This window comes from Mustela nigripes, chromosome 1 (genome assembly GCF_022355385.1).
Source record: "Mustela nigripes isolate SB6536 chromosome 1, MUSNIG.SB6536, whole genome shotgun sequence".
In the NCBI taxonomy this organism is placed as follows: Eukaryota; Metazoa; Chordata; class Mammalia; order Carnivora; family Mustelidae; genus Mustela; species Mustela nigripes.
Window position 1 is genome coordinate 14,268,256 of NC_081557.1, and position 21,243 is coordinate 14,289,498.

The window sequence follows — 21,243 nt, forward strand, 5'->3', positions numbered from 1 at the left end:
GCAGTACATAGAAAATATTTTCTAATTGGTTATATTACCAGTATAATTTACATTGTATTATGTATATTTTAAGGGAGCTATAGCTCCTATTTATGTTTGTTTTCCTTGGAATCTTTCAATACAAAGATAGTTCTTGTGGAATTAAATATAACTTTTGTTTTTAGAAATTTAGATTTTTATGTTGAACAGCTTTTAATGTTCTACTTTTATAAGAAGAATTAAACTCCATTGTGATAAGCCCTAACTCTTCAAACCATCTCAAAAATTTCAGACTTCACATGACTTAAACTGAAATTTGGCCTGAGCAATCATGTGGTCATGTATATTGACACAGAAACCTTTGTATTCCAATTTATGAATCAAAAACTTTGTTTAAATAGTTTGATCTTTTATCCCAGATATATGCAATTTTAAAGTTATTTTATTAAACATTAGAGTGAACAGATCACAGACTGCCAATTGACAGATTATCATAGACTTATATGTGATACTACTATTGAACAACTCATCAGTACTCTAAAAAAGAACTAATGAACATTTCTGGCTTTACATTGTATCCCAGAACAATTTAACATTGATTAACTTCTTGACTGCCTCCTTCACATCTTTGTTCCTGAGGCTGTAGATCAGTGGGTTCAGCATGGGGATAACCACAGTGTAAAACACAGAAGCCACCTTGACCATGAGCCATGAACTTTTGGAATCAGGAACACAATAGAGGAAGAGGATGGTCCCATGGAAGATTGTAATAGCAGCCAGGTGGGAGGCACACGTGGAGAAGGCTTTGTGGCGTCCCCCTGTTGAAGTCATCCTCATGACAGTGACAAAAATGAAGACATAGGAAGTAAGAATGATCACCAAGCTGCTTATTTCATTGAACGTGGCAGAGACTAAAATGATCTTCTGGCTCATGTAGGGGTCAGAGCAGGACACAGAGACGATTGCAGCATGCTCACAGACAAAGTTATTTATGAAGTTAGTCCCACAAAAGGATAAGGTCAACAAAAAATATGTGTATGTTAAGGAGCAGGCAATACCCCAGAAGTATGATGTGCCCACCAACAAGGAACAAAGCTTCTGAGACATGACAATCATATAGAGAAGAGGTTTACAAATGGCCACAAATCGGTCATAGGCCATCACAGCCAACATGAATGTTTCTGTTACCACAAATACACATGCAAAGAAGAATTGCATGATGCATCCTATGAAAGAGATGGTTCTGTCTTCCACAACCAAGTTTTCTAATAGTTTGGGTGTAACTACTGTAGAGTAACAGAAATCAACAAAGGACAGATGGCTGAGGAAGTAGTACATGGGGGTGTGAAGTGTGGGATTGATCTGGATAATCATGATCATGCCCAGATTTCCCAGCACAGTGACTGTATAGATTGTCAGGAATATCAGGAAAAGTGGCATCTGGAGTTCCGGGTATTCTGAGAAGCCCAAGAGAATGAAAGTGGCTTCAGCACTCTCATTTTCTTGGTTCCTGTGGACAAAACAAGAAAACTGATTCAGAGAAATGAGAAGCAAAATCTGGATAAGACAGATTAAAATGAGTAAATGATGCGAAACTTAGTGATTATCCATAAATAATATTGTAGAAAATACTTGATTTCAACCTTTAGTTTTAAAGTTAGAAAAATGACATATCAGATAAAAGGTTAGTATCCAAAAAACATAAAGAACTGATAAAACTCACTGCCCCCCCCAAAGAAAAACAAACAATCTAATTTTAAAAATGGTAAAAGACATGGACATTTCTCCAAGGAAGACATACAGATGACCAACAGACACATGAAAATATCCTCAACATCACTCTTCATCAGGGAAATACAAATCAAAACTACAAAAATATATACCAATCAGAATGGCTAAAATTAACAATGCAGGAAACAACAGAGAAAGGGGAAACCTCTTGCATCATTGATGGGAATGCCAACCATTGTGGCCACTCTGGAAAACAATATGGAGGTTCCTCAAAGATTTAAAAAAATAAAACTAACCTCTGATCCAGTGATTGCAGCACTAGGTATTTACCCAAGGGATTCATAAATACTAATTTGAAGGGATTCATACCCCCCTGATCTGATGCTTATATCAGTATTATTAAGAAGAGCCAAATTATGAAAGAAGCCCAGATGTCCATTGACTGATGAATGGTTAAAGAAGATGTGATCTATATACAATTAAATATTAGTTGGCTAAAAAAAGAATGAAATCTTGCCATTTGCAACAACATGGATGAAGCTAAAGAGTATTATTCTAAGTGACATAAGTCAACCAGAGAAAGACAAATGATTTCACTCATACGTGGAATTTAAGGAACAGAACAAATGATCACAGGGAAAAAAAGGAGAGGGGCAAACCAAGAAAGAGACTCCCAACTACAGAGGACAAACTGATGGTTAGCAGAGGGGAGGTGAGTAGGAGGACAGGGTAGATAAACGATGGAGATTATGGAGATTAAGGAGAGTTGTGAAGAGATCCGGTGTGGTAGGTAAGTGTTGAATCCCTTGTCTTGGAGGAAATACATATCCTAAGTTTCTATGAGCTCTTCCCTCCCTAACCTGTAAAACTGTGAAAACTTAGAACTCAAAAGAAAATTAATGATCCGGGAACTGACTTTTTTTTTTTTTTTTTTTAACTATTGTTGCTGTAATTATTTTTGAATTCCCTTTCCAGTGAATTTCTACTCGGTCACACATTATCTCCCCATATTTTAGCTATGTCCTGCAGAGGAATAACATACTTGATCAGCCACATTTACCTAGTTATGGAAAATTGTAAAAAATCTATTACTCTGGAAAACAATCTGAGGGTTTAGGAGGGATGAGGGGTGGGGGCTTGGGTGACCCTGGTGGTGGGTATTATGTAGGTTACGTATTGCATGGAGCACTGGGTGTGGTGCATAAACAATGAATTCTGGAACCCTGAAAAGAAATTAAAAAAAAAAATGTATTACCCTTTCTTGGTGTATTACAATATCAGGTATTTAGCAAAATGTGTGAAGAAACAAACTTACTTATAATAGGTACAGACTATTTTTATTATGGCGGAGATCTTTTTATCACATTATCATCAAACTTAGTCTACCATAAAACCTCCAAAGATGGGCCACTGCTTCCTGAAGTATACAGTGTGATTATTATTTGGCTAGGGATTTTCTTTTTGGCTTTGAGATGGTTTCATAAACATAAAGATAATCTTTCTAATGCCCTATTCTCTTAATTTCTTGATCTTTTACAATAATTTTACCTCCACGTGATCCTTTAGCCATAGCCATAGTCATACTCTTCATGCCATTATCAAAAAGTGTAAGTCCTCAAAAATACAAATTTCATCTTCATCTGTAACATACTTGTATTTTGCTTCTTTTTAAATCATTTACCATTTTAACACTGTCTGTTTCACAGCAAAATAAATTTGTGAAAGCAAATTTGGGACACTAAAACAAGACTGAGTATTCAATAACATTTACTGAATAAAGAAAACACAATCATGTGAATGAGTGAACTCTAGACATATAATATACATGCATTGAGGTGAAAGCTTATAATAATGCTAAAGAACTTAGGCTTGTCTATTAAATCAGCATCATACACAATACACTGGGACACATCTTGAGTTCTACAAAACAAGTACAAACAGTGAAACCCCAAGGGACTGAAACTTCCTTAATTAGCATAAAATGGGGACTTGGGGGAAGGAAGAGCTGAATTCTTTTCTTAAATCGTACCATATTACTCCAAAATGACTGAACTGCCTTTTTCTGCCAATGCAATTATTCTCAAAGCCACTTTCTGACCACTTCCTGAAATATGAAATAGCACACAGCATAGAAGGGTAGACCATTCCACATAGAATTCTGTGAAAATTCTACGTCTTATTATGAGCTGAAATTAAAGTCTCTGTAGTTTTCACTCAGTTGTTATGACTTTATCCTCCTCTGCACTTAAAAGTGTGTGGGAAAGCATATATAAAGATATCATTCCCACACCCCTGCACTTTTTTCTCCAATTGCTCTTTTAGGAGTCCTTTGATACTCGTGACTTCATCTTCCAACACAGTAAGCATCACTTCCTGGATATATTTTTCAATTTAATATAAAACTGGTTAAGTGCAAATTCCATAACCAAATATACCTCTTCCAAAATCTGTATTAGTTCCATATGGCCGTGGCAAGAAAGTCTGAGCACTTCAAGATGGAAGGGGAAATCATCACCATCAAAGATAAGTATTAGTGGAAGTCTGTTATCTCCCACTCCCCTCACCCATTCTGTCTATACCCCCAGCCTTTCACTCTGGCAAACATTAGTTTGTTTTCTGCATTGATAGGTCTGATTCTGCTTTTTGTTTGTTTACTCATTTGCTTTGTTTTTTTGGATCCCACATATGAGGGACATCATGTGGTATTTATCTTTCTCAGTCTGACTTCTTCCACTCAGCATCATATACTCTAGCCCCATTCATGTATGATATTCTGATATGCTCGTGGTGAGTGCAGCATAGCACAGAGGTGTTGACTGTATTGTACACCTGAAACTAAGCCAATGCAACATGGTAGGTCAACTATACTGAAATTAAAAAAACATTAAAAGGGCACCTGGGTGGCTCAGTGGATTAAGCTGCTGCCTTCGGCTCAGGTCATGATCTCAGGGTCCTGGGATCGAGTCCCACATCGGGCTCTCTGCTCAGCGGGGAGTCTGCTTCCTCCTCTCTCTCTCTCTCTGCCTGCCTCTGTGCCTGCTTGTGATCTCTCTCTGTCAGGTAAATAAATAAAATCTTAAAAAAAACACATTAAAAGAGAAAGATAAATATAATTTCTAATGTATATTTAGCTCATTCTCTATTATTATTATTATTATTATTATTATTATTTACTTATTTATTTTTTAGTGCATCTCTTTCCCACACATATGGCTTTCCACTCCACTTCCTCACTTTGTATTTATACTAATAGACTTGGGGTCAAAGTTCACAGTCCCCCATTTAGCTCTAAGAAGTGTGCACCATGTTCAGCTGACTGACAGCACAACATGCTGTGCATACTTGCTCCCTCCTTTCCAGGGACATCTGTCATGCTTTCTCATGTGTACTTAGCACCGTAAGGGACAGTTTAAAAACTATAAAATTACAAAATAGGGGCATTAGCTCCAAAATTGTTTTTCTCCTGGGAATTTTTCTGAGGAATGATACATATCACAAATGATATATTACAACATATGATTCTTATTGTTATTAAAATTTAATTTGTGTTTATAAAGACAGATAATATCATGATCCAGAAAAACTGAAAAGTACTTTTTAGTGATAACAATTTGGTGAATAATAATAAAGGTGGTTAAAGATAAAGAACTGAGTATTTCTACTTAGCTGAACTAAGTCTCAGGGATATAGTTGAATTTACATGTTGTGTTTGTCTTCTGCAAAGATTATTGGAACACATTATTTTCTTTCTAAAATAAAATAAAATAAGAATGAATCAACTCACCTGAATGCAGAATAATTTGGCTTATTCATTTACTGATGCTTATTTCACTGTGATTAAAGGACTCCAGGAAACTTCTTGCTGAGAATTCAACTTAAAAACAGATAGCAACAAACATGAAAAAATTAGTAAAAAAAAGTCTACAGTATATTGTAATTAATATTTCATGGAAATGGTTTTTTCCCCTCTAGTCTATTAAAAATAAACTCAGAAGACAGAGAGAAAGACCAAAAAGCTGAATCCTAAGACCAAACTTATCCTACATATATGCCACTAGGACCTTAGGGGTGTCAACCCTTGAGAATATCACTGATACTGCCCTGGAGGGCACAAACACAGCAATTAGATGAGGTAATGTCCCATGTGACATTTTGGTGATATATATTTGTTATGAGGACTGGAGAGTCATTTCATCATGAACTTTTACCCATTGATCATATGGCTGTGTTGATCATTTTATCCATTGATCATATGGTTGTGTTTCTTTGTTTGTTCTTGTTTTTGTTTTTTTAAGTATGTTCCCACACTCAGCATGTAACCCAACACAGGGCTTGAACTCACAATGGAGATCAAGATCCTTAATCGACCGAATCACCCAGAAGCCCCTCCATTGGTCTTTTAAAAATGTTGAACCAGGGGCGCCTGGGTGGCTCAGTGGGTTAAAGCCTCTGCCTTCCGCTTAGGTCATAGTGTCCTGGAATCGAGTCCCACATCTGTCTGTCTGCTCAGCGGGGAGCCTGTTTCCTCCTCTCTCTGCCTGCCTCTCTGCCTACTTGTGATCTCTGTCTGTCAAATAGATAAATAAAATCTAAAAGAAAAAAAAAATGTTGAACCAGACAATGTATCATGAAATATCTGTAAAATACAGAAATATACAAAGGAAAAGCCAGCTTTTGTGCAACAATCCAGAGATAAATACTCTTAATCTTTGTTGTATTTGTGGATTTCCCTCTCCATAAGGTTATGTATATATTTATCAGTGGTATCTGGATATAAAATTTATACAGTAAGTACCATATTGTATAATTATATTATTTATTATCCTCTTAAAATTTAACATCATATTTATAACATTCATTATAAAAGTAATTATATTTCACTTTCTATGAAAACCGTTGATTTTTTTAAGCTGATAACAGTTTGCCTCCTTCTTACAAATGGGACCACGGTACTCTTCAATGTTTACATTTATTATTGAAACTGAAAAAAAGCTATTACTCTATTTTTCATTTTATAATCTGTGTGTATGGAGAGAATGATATATTAATTAAGGTGTTGCCTTAACAGATCAACATCTCAATCTTCTATGGTGGGAAAAAAAAGCGTTTCTTTTCCTTACTAGTGAAACAAAGAGAATAGCCACTAGATGGCAGGATGATACCATAATTTAAGTCAAGACGTTAAAGAATTAGAGAAACTAGACCAGGATCATAGGGGAAAGGAGGGAAAAATGAAACAAGAGGAAACAAGGGAGGGAGACAAACCTTAAGAGACTCTTAATCTCGGGAAACAAACGGAGGGCTGCTGGAGAGAACAAGGGTGTGAGGAATAGGGTGGCTGGTTGATACACATTGGGGAGGGTCTGGGTAGGCACTGTGAACTGTGTAAGACTGATGAATCACAGACCTGTACCCCAAAACAAATAATACATTACATGTTAATTTAAAAAATAAGCAAATAAAGACAATAAAACCTCTGTATTTGCGCTAAAGACAGGAAGAGAAACAAATAGAAAACATGTTCATAGCTTGAATATAACTTGAGGATTGTTCATTCCACATACCTTACCTTAGGAGATAAGGGAACAAATGTTCAAAGATGATAAATCACTTGACCATATGTAAGTTCTGACTCACCTTTATCCTTGTTTTCACATTTATTAATTTTGAGCTAGAGGAATTGTGTGTTGGCTTTTGATCACTTACACACTCACAGAGTTTGGGGACTAAAGAATGTTATCAGTCAATTGCAATTTACTTGTAATAAGTGAATACATAAATCAAAGAAGTATTAATAATATTTAAGGATTTTAGCATATGGGTAAAAATCCCTACAAAAATACAAACCTTCCTAAAAACAAAGAGCAAACAAAACAAACTAAATGGTGAAATAAACATTTATCCATTAATATATACACATGAGTGTCATATCCACATACATATACATGCATGTATATGATGTAAAATATCAAGTTTGACATAATACATTATGAAATGGAAACAGACCATATTGATTATATTAATAGATTTAACGACAAAGTTAAATCCAACAGTGTTCTATATACCAGAGAAACTCACAAGCAGAAAGAGTCAGCAAAGTTAAAATTAAGAAATAAATTAGTGATTTCTAAATTAGTTTCTTTGTTCTCACAGAAAACATTCGGACTGATTTGAGGCCTTTGAAATTTGTTGTGGTATGCTTTATAATCCAGAAACTATGTGCACTGAGAAACACGTGTGTGTTTTATTTTTATTGGGAGTCATATTCTGTAAAAGTTAACTGAGTCAAATATGCAAATTATGTCATTTAGAACGTCTATATTCTTAGACATCATGTTTTCTTGTTTATTCCCTAATTGAAAAAATATGTTAAAATCCCACACAATGATGGAGGGCTTTTCTATTTCTTCTAGTTCTGGATTTTTTTTCTTTACTTATTTTGAAGACCTGTTCTTGAGTGCATGGACACTCAATTGTAATCTCTTCTTACTAGGCAAATCCCTATATCATTGTGAAATAATCCTCTATCTTTAGTAATTTTATTTTACTTAAAACCTATAATGTCTTATATTATTATAATTGCATGAGCTTTCCTTAGGTAGTTTACTTTGTATACATTCTAAAACGTATAAAATATATGAACACATGCAACATTTACCAGAACATTTATCAAACTATATAACCCACAGAAATATATTTATGTTCACCAAACAATATGGCAAGATTCTTCATAATGTCATTATTAATAATACTTATAAAACTTAGAAAGCCCTCAATATTTTTATGAATAAAATTTGAGGTATATTTATTCAGTGAGTTTTATACTACAAAGAGAATAAAGGAATTTGCAAACAACAAGATGAATAAATGTTATATACAATGCTGATTGAAGGAAGTTAGATGCAAAAACTTAAATAAAATAAAATAAAAAAGACATGTTCTATATAGTTTCATTTATAAAAAGTTTAAAAGAGTGAAACGAACTCAATCGCAAGAGGAAATTTGGAAGAAACTCAAACACTTGAAGATTAAAGAGCATCCTACTGAAGAATGAATGAGTCAACCAGAAAATTAAAGAAGAATTTAAAAAATTATGGAGACAAATGAAAATGAAAACACACTATTCAAAACATTTGGGATGCATCAAAGGCAGTCCTAAGAGGGAAGTACATAGCAATACAAGCCTTTCTTAAAAAATTAGAAAAGTCTCAAATACATGAGCTAAACTAACACCTAAAGGAGCTGTAGAAAGAATAGCAAATAAAGCCTAAACCAAGGAGAAGAAGGGAAATAATAAAGATTAAAGAAGAAAACAATGAAATAGAAACCAGAAGAGCAGGAGAATAGATCAGTGAAACTAGAAGCTGGTTCTTTGAAAGAATTGATAAGATCGATAAACCCCTAGCTAGACTTATCAAAGATAAAGGAGCCAAATTAATATAATCATGAGTGAAAGGGGAGAAATCATTATCAACGTAAGGAAATACAAGTAATCTTAAAAACATATTATGAACAACTGTACACCAACAAATTAGGCAATCGGAAAGAAATGGGTGAATTCCTGGAAACTTGTAAACTACCAAAACAGGAACAGAAAGAAATAGAAAACCTGAACAAACATAACATAACAGCAAAGAAATTGAAGCAGTAATCAAATATCTCCCAACAAATAAGAGTTCTGAGCCAGAATGGCTTCTGAGGGGGAATTCTACTGGTCACTTAAAGAAAAGCTAATATCTGTTCTTCTTTTGAAGAAGAACTAATACCTGTTCTTCTTCAAAAAATATAAGTGGAAGGAAAACTTCCAAACTCATCCTATGAGGCCAGCACTACCCTGAACCCAAAACCAGAAAAATATCCTATCAAAAAGGAGAATTACAGACCAATATCCCTGATGAACATGGATGCAAAATTCTCACCAAGATATAATCCAATAGGATCCAATGCTAAAAGGATCATTCACCATGACCAGGTGGGATTTATTCCTGAGCTGCAAGGGTGGTTCAACATTTGCAAATCAATCAGTGTGATACATCACATTAGTAAAAGAAAGTACAAGAACCATATGATCCTTTCAATTAATGCGGAAAAAGCATTTCACAAAATACAGCATCCTTTCTTGATTAAAATTGTCCACAGTGTAGGGATAGAAGTAACATACATCAATATCGTAAACGACATTTGTGAAAAGCCCACAGTGAATATCTTTCTCAAAGGGGAAAAACTGAGAGCTTTTCTCTTAATGTTAGGAACATGACAGGGATGCCTACTCTCACCATTATTGTTCAACATAGTACTAGAATTCCTAGCCTCAGCAGTCAGACAACAAAGAGAATAAAAGACATACAAATTGGAAAAGAATAAGTTAAACTCTCACTCTTTGCAGATGATATGGTACTCTATGTAGAAAACTCAAAACACTCCACTCAAAAATTGCTAGAACTCATACAGAAACTCAGCAACATGGCAGGATACAAAATCAATGCACAGAAATCAGTTGCATTTCTATACTCTAACACGTAGACAGAACAAAGAAAAATGAAGGAATTGGCCCCATTTACAATTATACCAAAAACTGTAATATACCTAGGAATAAACCTAACCAAAGAGGTAAAGGATCTACAAACTACAGAACACTTAGAGAAGAAATTGAGAAAGACACAAAAGAGTTAGGAAAGCATTTCGTGCTCATGGATTGGAGGAATAAATATTGTTAAATTGTCTATGCTATCCAGATGAATTTCATCCCAAGCCCTATAAAATACCATTGACATTTTTCACAGAGCTGGAAAAAATAATCATAAAATTTGTATAGAAAAGAAAAGACCCCAAATAGCCAGAGGAACATTGAAAAAGAAAACCAAAGCTGGTGCCATCTCAATGTCAGACTTCAAATTATATCACAAAGCTGTAATAATCAGGACAGTATGATACTGGCACAAAAACAGAGACATTGATCAATGCAACAGAATAGAGAATCTAGTAATAGACCCTCAACTCTATGGCCAACTAATCTTACAAAGCAGGAAAGAATATCCAATGGAAAAAGGACCGTCTCTTTAATAGCAGTGCTAGGAAAAGGGGACAGCTATATGCAGAAGAAGGGACCTAGACAATTTTCTTACACCATACACAGAAATAAACTCAAAATAGATGAAAGATCTACATATAAGACAAGAATCTATCAAAATCCTAGAGGATAACACAGACAGCAATACCTATGACCTTGGCCACCACAACTTATTGCTAGACATGTCTCCAAAGGCAACAAAAACAAAAGGAAAAATGAATTATTGGGACTTCAAGATAAAAAGATCTGGGATGCCTAGGTGGCTCAGTTGGTTAAGCAGCTGCCTTCAGCTCAGGTTATGATCCTAGGGTCCTGGGATTGAGTCCCACATCAGGCTCCTTGCTCCACAGGAAGCCTGCTTCTCCCTCTGCCTCCGCCTGTCACTCTGCCTGCCTGTGCTCTATCTATCTCTCTGACAAATTAATTAATTAATTAGTTAATTAATTAAAAAAGAAAGAAAGAAAGAAAGAAAAAAGTCCTGCACAGCAAAGGAAAGAGTCAACAAAACTAAAAGTCAACTTACGAAATGGGAAAATATATTTGAAAATAACATATCAGATAAAGAATTAGTATCCAAATCTATAAAGAACTTCTCAAACTCAACACCCTCCCCCCCAAAATAAAACAAACAATACAGTCAAGGAATAGGCCAAAGACATAAACAGATATTTCTCCAAAGAAGACATACAAATAGCCAACAGACCCATGAAAAAATGCTCCACATCACTTGGCATCAAAGAAATATAAATCAAAACTACAATGAGATACTACCTCATATCAGTCAGAATATCAAAAATTAACGACAAGAAATAACAAATGTTGGCAAGGATGTAGAGAAAGGAGAACCTTGTTTCACTGTTGGTGAGAATGTAAGCTGGTACAGCCACTCTGGAAAACAGTCTGGAAGTTTAAGACTTTAAAAATAGAACTACCTTATGACCCAACAATTGCACTACTAGGTATTTACCCCAAAGTTACAGACGTAGTGATCTGAAGTATCAATGTTCATAGCAGTAATATGCACAATAGTCAAACTGTGGAAAAAGCCAAGATGTTCATTGACAGATGAATGGGTAAAGAGGATGGGGTATATATATATATATAAACAATGGGATATTACTCAGTCAACAGAAAGGATGACTACTTACCACTTACAGGGACATGGATGGAATGGGAGGGTGTTAGGTTAAGTGAAGTATGTCAGTCAGAGAAAGAAAATTATCACATGGTTTCCTCATATGTGGAATATAGAAAGAAAGCGGTTCATAGGAGAAAAGAAGGAAAACTGATTGGGAAGTCATCAGAGAGGGAGAAAAGCCATGAGAGACTTAACTATAGGAAACAAACAGCGTTCATGGAGGCGCGGTAGGTGGGGGGATGGGGTAATTGGATGATAGGCATTAAAGAGGGTATGTGATGTGATTATCACTGAGTGTTATACACAACTGATAAATTATTGAATGTTACACCTGAAACTAGTGATGTACTACATGTTGGTTCATTGAATTTAAATAAATAAATAAACGGTAGATAAAGGTCTTAAATATTTTTCAAAAAAAAAGATGTATAAATGGGGGAAAAACACATGAATATGCTCACCATCATTATTCACTAGAGCAGATCAAAAACCACAAAAAGAAACCATTTCACACTAAGATGGCAATAATAATAATAATAATATAGGTGTGGACGAAGATGTCTAGAATTTTGAACACTTGTACAGTGCTATGGGAATTTAACTGGTGCAGCCACCATAGAGTAGGGTCTGTTGGTTTCTCAAAATGCTATAAGTAAAATTACCATATAACACTACTAGTTATGTGCCTAAAATAATTAGAATTAGGGACTCAAATAGATATCTGCATATCAATGTTCACACTTGATCTTAGCCAAAAGGCCGAGAAGTGATGTATATCAATGTTCATGGCAGCATTATGCACAATAGGCTAAAGATGGAGACAACCCAAGCATCCACCTACAGGTGATGGATAACAAAATGTGTAATATGCATACAATGGATTACTATTATTCCATAAAAAGAATGAAATTCTGACACATATGTCAACATAGATAAACTTTAAAACTATCACGCTACGTGAAGTAAGCCCTATGCAAATGGACAAATATTATGAGATGCTCTTACACGAACTATCTAGAGGCAAATTCATGGAAACAAGTAGATCAGAGGATACCAGGACAGAGAAAAGGAGGATGGGTACATAGTGTCTGTTTGAGATGATGAAAAAGTTTTGGAAATACACTGTGGGGATCATGGCCTAACACTGTAAGTGTAATTAATGCCCCTGAATTATGCACTGAAAGTTGCTGAACTGCCAAATTTTATCTGTAAACAAATTTGGGGAATATGTCCTATGCCTCTTGAGAAAAATTATATCCGAGAAGATATGGTTACTGAGAAATCAATTATAAGCCAAAAATAAAGCAAAAAAAAAAAAAAAGAAAGAAAGAAAAGAAAAGAAAGAAAGAAAGAAAAGACTTGGGAATTATCTCCCATTCCAGGGATGGGGTGTATAAGGAGATTACTTGAATGTTTTGTTTTTTTGTTTTGTTTTGTTTTGTTTTTTGCAATTTTCATTGTGTTAACGTCCGTCACCATAAAATATATCATTAGTTTTTGATGCAGTGTTCCAAGATTCACTGTTTATGTACAACACCCAGTGCTCCATGCAATACGTGCCCTCCTTAATACCCACCACCATGCTCACCCATCCCTCTACTCCCCTTCCCCTAAAACCCTCAGTTTGTTTCTCAGAGTCCACAGTCTCTCATGGTTCATCTCCCTCTGAAATTTCCCCCAATTCACTTTTCTTTTCCTTCTCTTAGGTTCTCCATGTTATTCCTTATGTTCCAAAAGTAAGTGAAATCCTATGAGAATTGAATTTCTCTGCTTGACTTATTTCACTCAGCATAATTTCCTCCAGTCCCATCCATGTTGAACCAAAAATTGGGTATTCATCCTTTCTTTTTTTTTATTTTTTATTTTTTATAATATTATAATATATTTTTGTATTCATCCTTTCTGATGGCTGAGTAATACTGCGTTGTATATATGGACCACAACTTCTCTACCCATTCATCTGTTGAAGGGCATCTCAGTTCTTTCCAGTTTGGCTATTGTGGATGTTGCTGCTATGAATATTGGGTTACAGATGGCCCTTCTTTTCACTACATCTGTATCTTTGGGGTAAAGCCTCAGTAGTGCAATTGCTGAGTCATAGGATAGCTCTACTTTTAATTTTTTGAGGAATCTCCACACTGTTTTCAAAGTGTCTGTATCAACTTGCATTCCCACTAGCAATGTAAGAGGGTTTCCCCTTTCTCCACATCCTCTCCAACATTCATTGTTTCCTGCCTTGTTAATCTTTGCCATTCTAACTGGTGTAAGGTGGTATCTCAGTGTGGTTTTGATTTCAATCACTTGGATGAATTTTTGACAGAAAAAGCAACAGCCACGTAAGGACCTTGACAAGGAAAACAAAAAAAGAAAACTTTTTCATCAAAAAGGTTTTTTTTAGGGGTGTGTATGTGGCTTGGGTGGTTAAGCACCTGACTTTTGCTCAGGTCATAATCTCAGGGCCCTGGAATGGAGCTCTGCACTGGGCTCCCTGCTCAGTAGTGAGTCTTCTTCTCCCTGTCCGTCTGACCCTCCTCCCACATGTGCTGGCTTGGTCTCTCTTTCTCTCAAACTAATAATAATATCTTAAAAAAAAAAAAACTATGGGGCACCTGGGTGGCTCAGTGGATTAAGCCTCTGCCTTCAGCTCAGGTCATGATCTCAGGGTCCTGGGATCTAGCCCCTCGTTGGGCTCTCTGCTCAGCGGGAGCCTGCTTCCCCCTCTCTCTCTGCTGCTGCTCTGCCTACTTGTGATTTCTGTCTGTGAAATAAATAAAATAAAATCTTTAAAAAAATATAAAAAATAAAGATTTTTTATTAGACAACAGGAGATGCCCACTGGAATATTCAGCCTCCTCTGCAAACTGTAAAATGCGGCAACATTAATGTTTCCTTCTATCTACAGCCCAGAGTTTTCTTCTCTTTATAATTATTTCTGAAGTGCTAGGTCTTTCAAGTCATTGGAGTTTCTGTATAACTATTCCCATATTCAATGGAATATGAGTTGGTCTTAGTTTCCATATACACATGGGAGAAATTTGACTTGATTAAAAGAATTATTTTTAGGTATTGGAATAAAGTTAAAACATTATTCAACATTTAAAAAAAAGTTCAGCTTTACATTGGTCAAATTATCCCAGTGGGAATTTCTAACCTCACAGATAGACTGCAATAAATTTCAGCAGGTTAGATATCTCCCAGATAAAGCTGGTTGGGAATTAGACAAGAACCATGTATATTATCTTTCTTTTCATTTCCCCCAGAGAATGCCATAAAATTGGTATTTGAGGATCAATAAAGAATAGCTGCCAACATAAATGCTAAAATACCAGTTTCTTCATCTACTGAGTATAAAAATATAACTGGGAAGACTCTTGAATTTGCTTTAGGAGAAAACTAGACATCTTATCTTGGAGAGAAGGTAAGTTGTAGCTTTAGGATTCTTTGGAATGGTCTACAAAATGAAACTTATTAAGAGATTCATTGAGTTTATTGGTTGATTCTGAGTGTGGTAAATTTGAATCATTGCATGTACCCTAGATGTAAGCCAAACACCTAGTGACTCGGACACAAGTTAAGTTTTATTTAACCAACCCATAATGATTCACTGGCCTTAGATCAGTACAAAATATTATTTTAGAATTTGTTGTTAAAATATCAATTTAATGATTATTTATGTCTTGACTGATGTTTATTAGAAAACTTTGGCCATAATTTGTATATTCAAAGCTATTGAAAGTATTGCTTCCTCTACTTGGTAATATAGAACATCTCTTGGGGTTACATATTTTTTATATACTCCATATATGGTCATTTACCCTTTCTGTGTCTATTGCATAAAGGAAATCAAAACATCATAGCGCTTTTTTTTTTTTTTCACGATGAGATAATTTCAGGCGAAATAAATAAAACAGAAAGTGGTTTGTATTTTGGCGAAGGGTACATAGAAAATCTGAAAAGGAAAACTTAAGAAACAGAGTGTATCAAATGACCATTCCTACTTCTTGTTGATAGTCTAGGTCGTATTTGCAGTCTGTGTTTTTCAGTTTTGTATTTAAACACCACCTAGTCTGATTCTGCCAAATCTCGGCTATCTGTTAAAATAGGAAATGAATAAAAGATGATCTTCATATGCCTCCAGCATTGTCAAAAGAATGGAGAATAAAGTGCAGCCAGGTTTATATCTGTGCATTTTGGGGACCACCAAGGGAGAAGACCACCCCTTTTGGGGAAGGTGACATGAGTATTAACATATATTAACATATAAGACTCAAGAGTATCATCTCCACAGTAAGCCAATGGACTAAGTAAGGAATGAGGGACTGTTGCCAGAAGATTTATGTGACTATTGAACAATTTTTACAACAAGCAGGTACTGGTAGAATCAAAATCTAATGGCTACCTCTATATATCTATCATTTGGAAGTAAATTTGATTACAAACATTCTGTATTTTATAACTCCTCAATATAAGAAAAATGATAATGATATATAATTAAAATGAACTTCCATTCCATTCTTTTAAACATTCAAAGTAAATTTATTCATTAATTTTGTAAATGCAAACTAATTACTTAAAATGTGCAATCTATAATATATAGCTACAGAGAGGAATGAAATGGAATAAATATTTTAATACATGCTGGGGCCAGCTGTCATCTAGTTGATTAAATTATAAATGTATTATCTTATTCATTGAATTCATGACTTAATTATCCAGTCACAGTCTTAAACTATGGAAGAATCCAATAACTATCTTACTAAATAAGAACTTGAGTGAAGCAGAGATGACTTCAGGCTTTTGCCCATCAAGCGCAGTACCTGGCACATAGCAAGCATGAATTCATTCATTCATTCATTCATTCAGTCATTTGACTTTTTCCAAAGGGACAGAAGATAAAATTTATCTAGGGAAGAATACTTACATTTAAGCCTATAGGCACGACGGGAGATTTCTGCCTGCCACAATATGTAAAGGAAACTGTGAATAGGGAGTTTAAAAGTAGCAAGTTATAGAAGTATCCATGGAAAGAGATCTGCTCCTTTCAGGGAGAAAGGCCGTTTTGTTGACTGTGCAATTAACTTACCTGACCTGAAGAGAGATAAGAGAAACAAAACCCTGAAGCTGTACCAGTAAATTTAGTCTGTGTGTTTGGAAGAAAGGCAATGAGCCATCCACAGCCAGCTGCTGACTCCTCCTAACTGAGGTCAGAATCATGGGCACATCAGTCCCAGAAGTTTCCTTAAAGATCCTGTTTAACACCACAGTTCACTTAGGGTTAAATTGAATCCATAAAAGGAATACAGCATATTAACATCATCCAGTTAAGAAATAATAGAGCCAGATGAAGGAGATAATGTTTTGTTCTATTTTACAAACAGCCCAGTGTTTTAAAGGATATCTACTGACACAGTGATATTATTATCTATGTTTTTAAAATACAAAAGGAATCTTGTCTTACATAGGAGTCATGCCTTCTTAACTTTCTATAGAAATACTTGAAAATAGGGGAAATGATATTTTCAAGTGATTCAGGAATATAGATTATAGTTTTTGAGTCATGTACAAAATATACTTTGCATTTTGAAAAATAATTTATTTATTTATTTTTAAATTTTTTTATTTTTTATAAACATATATTTTTATCCCCAGGGGTACAGGTCTGTGAATCACCAGGTTTACACACTTCACAGCACTCACCAAAGCACATAACCTCCCCAATGAAAAATAATTTAAATAATAAGTCTTTTTCACATCTTTTTTCCCCACCATTCTAACAAAGTAGACTGGGTGAATTCACATGATTATACTTTTTAAAAGTATAGTGTATTTTGTCTGAACTATCTGAGTATTTGCTAAAACAAAATAATCTGCATTTTTAAAAGTCTTACTTATTTTTCCTGATAATACCTAGTCATTCTATGTATTTTCCACTTTGGGTCTGAAAGCATACTTTCAACAGAATTGAACTTGCATCATATTTTTCAAATGTGATTTAATCTGTTCCCTGACAAAAAGTCCCCTGCAGATTAGATCTAGCAGAATTTTAGACTGTCATTAAGAGAAAAAATATCGAGGGAAACTTGCTATATGATCAGCTCATATAACAAATTAATCATGAAGTAAAGACTAGACTGTAATTAAAATTTTAACTTGCACTTCCTTTCTCTAAATCACAAGAATAGAATTTTTGAAAGAAGTTATACTAGAGCACTGAATTCTTTTAAGTTATCGGGAATATTTTTAAAAGCCCAAAATGTACTTGTTAATTGAATGAGATGGTTTATTTGACCACTATCAATACTCCTTCTTCAGATACCAAAATATCAGTTTGTGGCAATCGATGTTAACTCTTACACACTGGATAGATTTATATGTTTTTCTTTTCAAAACCCTACTTTAGGAATATATGTACATAAATTTGAATAGGCAAAAGGGAAGGGAAGTGTTATAGTTTTGAAAATCAATTGCAAATATATTGGTGTTGAAAATATGAATAATTAACACAAAATGTTTTAAATACGAAGTTTCAATGTTCTATAAAGCTAAAGCAGAGAATCGATGGTGTAATTTAGTGGGAAGCTGAAAGCTTATTTCTCAAAAATTCTTCCTTAGTCTCTCAATGACATTTGAAAGTCTACCAGTAGAAAGGTAATTCTCTGTCCTGAGAGTTAAAAGTTGTTACCAAAGAGACATCAATAGAACTGGTTGTACATTATTAGTGAGAGGGAAGTAAATTCAATGGGAGTGAAAGAAGAAAGGAAGAAAGAGATGTTAAGACTGGCAGTGTGCCAAGTCGAGGGAGCACACACTTTCAAGATGGGTGGTTAGGAAGAAGTAAACAATTTATGTAAAACAATTAAAAATAAGTCAGTTTGTGCAAGTGAGTAGGGCACTACAAGGAGACTCTAAAATCCAAACTATACCTACTACCATTATCCTCAAATTCCTTGATTAATGTCAAAGGCATTTGAGATGATAGTGTTTTGAAAAATAGAGATATTCATACTTCTCTTGTTATCCATTTATTGACTATGAAATATAATCAATCCTTCATTTGTATTAGGTATATGTTCAAAGTAAAATTAGGTATATTTTCAAAGTAAACACAAAAGAAATATAACTGATTATACCCATATATAAATACCTCACAGTTCTGAATATATTGGTTGGTTTTTCTATTTATTCCCTTTCCACATGGAACATAAGGCAGGAAATTTCTCCCATATTATATTATTTACCGACTATACTAATTAAATTTGCATTTTTGTGTGTTTTTTCCTCAATGTTTCATTTGTGTGTCTATTTTCTCAGTAATAATGAGAACAGCAAAGATATTTTTTCTTTCTTTAAAAATACCATTTTTGTAATTTTACTGAGACATAATATCTGGTGACGTTTTATAGTACATCTTAAGAATTATTACATAATACAGCATAGTTTGCAATGTTAGTCTTCACCTTGGGCACCTAAGATGTTTATCACTAATTAATATTTTCAAGAAAGGGACAAAAAGACCTCCAAAAAGCCTTCATTGATAAAATTTAGATTTCTATTATCTTCAACCTTTGAATGCTTTCCATTACAATCTGCTCCTTACCAAAGAGTGATATGTCTCTTCATATTTAAATATATATCATAAGCATTCATAATTTATCTAATTTCAGGGGGCTACAAACCGGTCTGGATCATGGAAAATAGGAATAACATCACAGAATTTATTCTTTTAGGACTTTCACAGAAAAAGGAAATAGAAGTCCTCTGCTTTTTACTGTTCTTACTTTGTTACATTGCAATTTTGACCGGAAACCTGCTTGTCATGATTTCTATCGCCTGCAGTCACCTTATTAACCACCCAATGTATTTCTTCCTGAGTTTCCTATCCCTGGCAGACCTTTGCTACACTTCCACTGTGACCCCCAAGTTAATCATTGACTTGCTGGCAGAAGAGAAGGTCATTTCCTACAATGGGTGCATGACACAGCTCTTCACCATGCACTTCTTTGGGGGTATTGAGGTCTTCATCCTCACGGGGATGGCCTATGACCGCTACGTGGCCATCTGCAAGCCCTTGCACTACACCCTGATCATGAGCAGGTGGAAGTGCGATGCCATGATTGCAGCTTCCTGTTTTGGAGGATTCCTACATTCCTTTGGGCAGTTTCTCCTCGCCATCGTTTTACCCTACTGTGGCCCCAATGAAATAGATCACTTCTTCTGCGATGTGTATCCTTTGCTGAAGCTGGCCTGCACGGATACAAGCAGGATCGGTCTCCTAGTCGTGGCCAATTCGGGACTGATGGGTCTGGTGACTTTTGTGGTGCTGCTGGTATCGTATGCTGTGATCCTATATACTGTCCGGTCCTACTCTGCAGAGAATCGTCACAAAGCTCTTTCCACCTGCAGTTCCCACATCACTGTGGTGGTTCTCTTTTTTGCTCCTTTACTCTTTATTTATATTCGACCAGCAACTACCTTACCAGAAGACAAAGTGTTTGCGCTTTTCTATACTGTCATTGCGCCCATGCTCAACCCTCTCATATACACACTAAGAAACATGGAGATGAAGAATGCCATAAGGAGACTTTGGAGCCGGGTCACGGGGAGTAAGGACATAAATTGAAAGGCATCCCTGACTTTCGCCACCGAGTTTGTTGAATACGTGATTTCTCTACTCTGAAACTTTTAAAATGCATAATGCTTGCCTCTGTGTCTTGTGTGTAGCAAGGTATGTATTGCCAAATATGACCATAAGATTAGAATTTCCCAGATTTACCAAGGCTCCTCTCTGCTGTGCTTTCTTCTCTAGTTTTCCTATTTATATCCTCTCTGACCCAATGATCCTTTGTGAAACTAACTTAGATATTTATCAGCAGACTGTCCAAGGCTGAGTGCCCCCCATATTAACCCTACAAGTCTACATAGCTCATTTTTGGATATGGCTGCATTCAATGAAGCCAATTCTAGTCACTAAACATTCCTAAAAAACAAACAAACAAAAATAAACAAAAAAAAAAAAAACCTGAACTTTTTATTTGCATCTATCCTAACATGTCTAATTCAAGGGCCACAACACTATTTCTCAAAAAGTCTCTTTCTATTCTGATCATTTTGTAGCCAGTGGCATTCTGGCACATCTCACATGCCCAACACCAGCAGTTCATCCCAAGCCCCATATCAAAACTTTTTCTTTTGCTTTAAGGCACGTGTTCTCCTAGCTCCATCATATATAAACTAACTGCACCTCTCTGTTTAACTCTAGCAACTTTCTCTGCAGATGTGTGGTGTAAGGATGGGAAAAATTGAGGAACTTTCACATGTTAATGTC

At 35.2% G+C, this 21,243-nt stretch overlaps 2 protein-coding genes across 3 annotated transcripts; one reads left to right on the forward strand and one right to left on the reverse strand.

The window, feature by feature from the left end:
* Window positions 1-546: 546 nt before the first annotated feature.
* Window positions 547-4,454, reverse strand: LOC132010211 (olfactory receptor 5D13-like). 2 transcript variants are annotated; one of them, XM_059388139.1, is made up of 2 exons: window positions 4,436-4,454; window positions 547-1,481 (listed from the first exon to the last, which is right to left on the reverse strand). In XM_059388139.1, the coding sequence occupies exons 1-2, from the start codon at window positions 4,452-4,454 to the stop codon at window positions 547-549; spliced, it is 954 nt and encodes a 317-aa protein (XP_059244122.1). The 2 variants fall into 2 exon arrangements, with proteins under 2 accessions (XP_059244122.1, XP_059244125.1); XM_059388142.1 differs by lacking the exon at window positions 4,436-4,454 and having other exon boundaries at window positions 547-1,491.
* A 15,151-nt stretch (window positions 4,455-19,605) lies between these two features.
* On the forward strand, window positions 19,606-20,538 carry LOC132010228 (olfactory receptor 4P4-like). Its single transcript, XM_059388151.1, has one exon. The coding sequence runs from the start codon at window positions 19,606-19,608 to the stop codon at window positions 20,536-20,538; it is 933 nt and encodes a 310-aa protein (XP_059244134.1).
* Window positions 20,539-21,243: the final 705 nt, after the last annotated feature.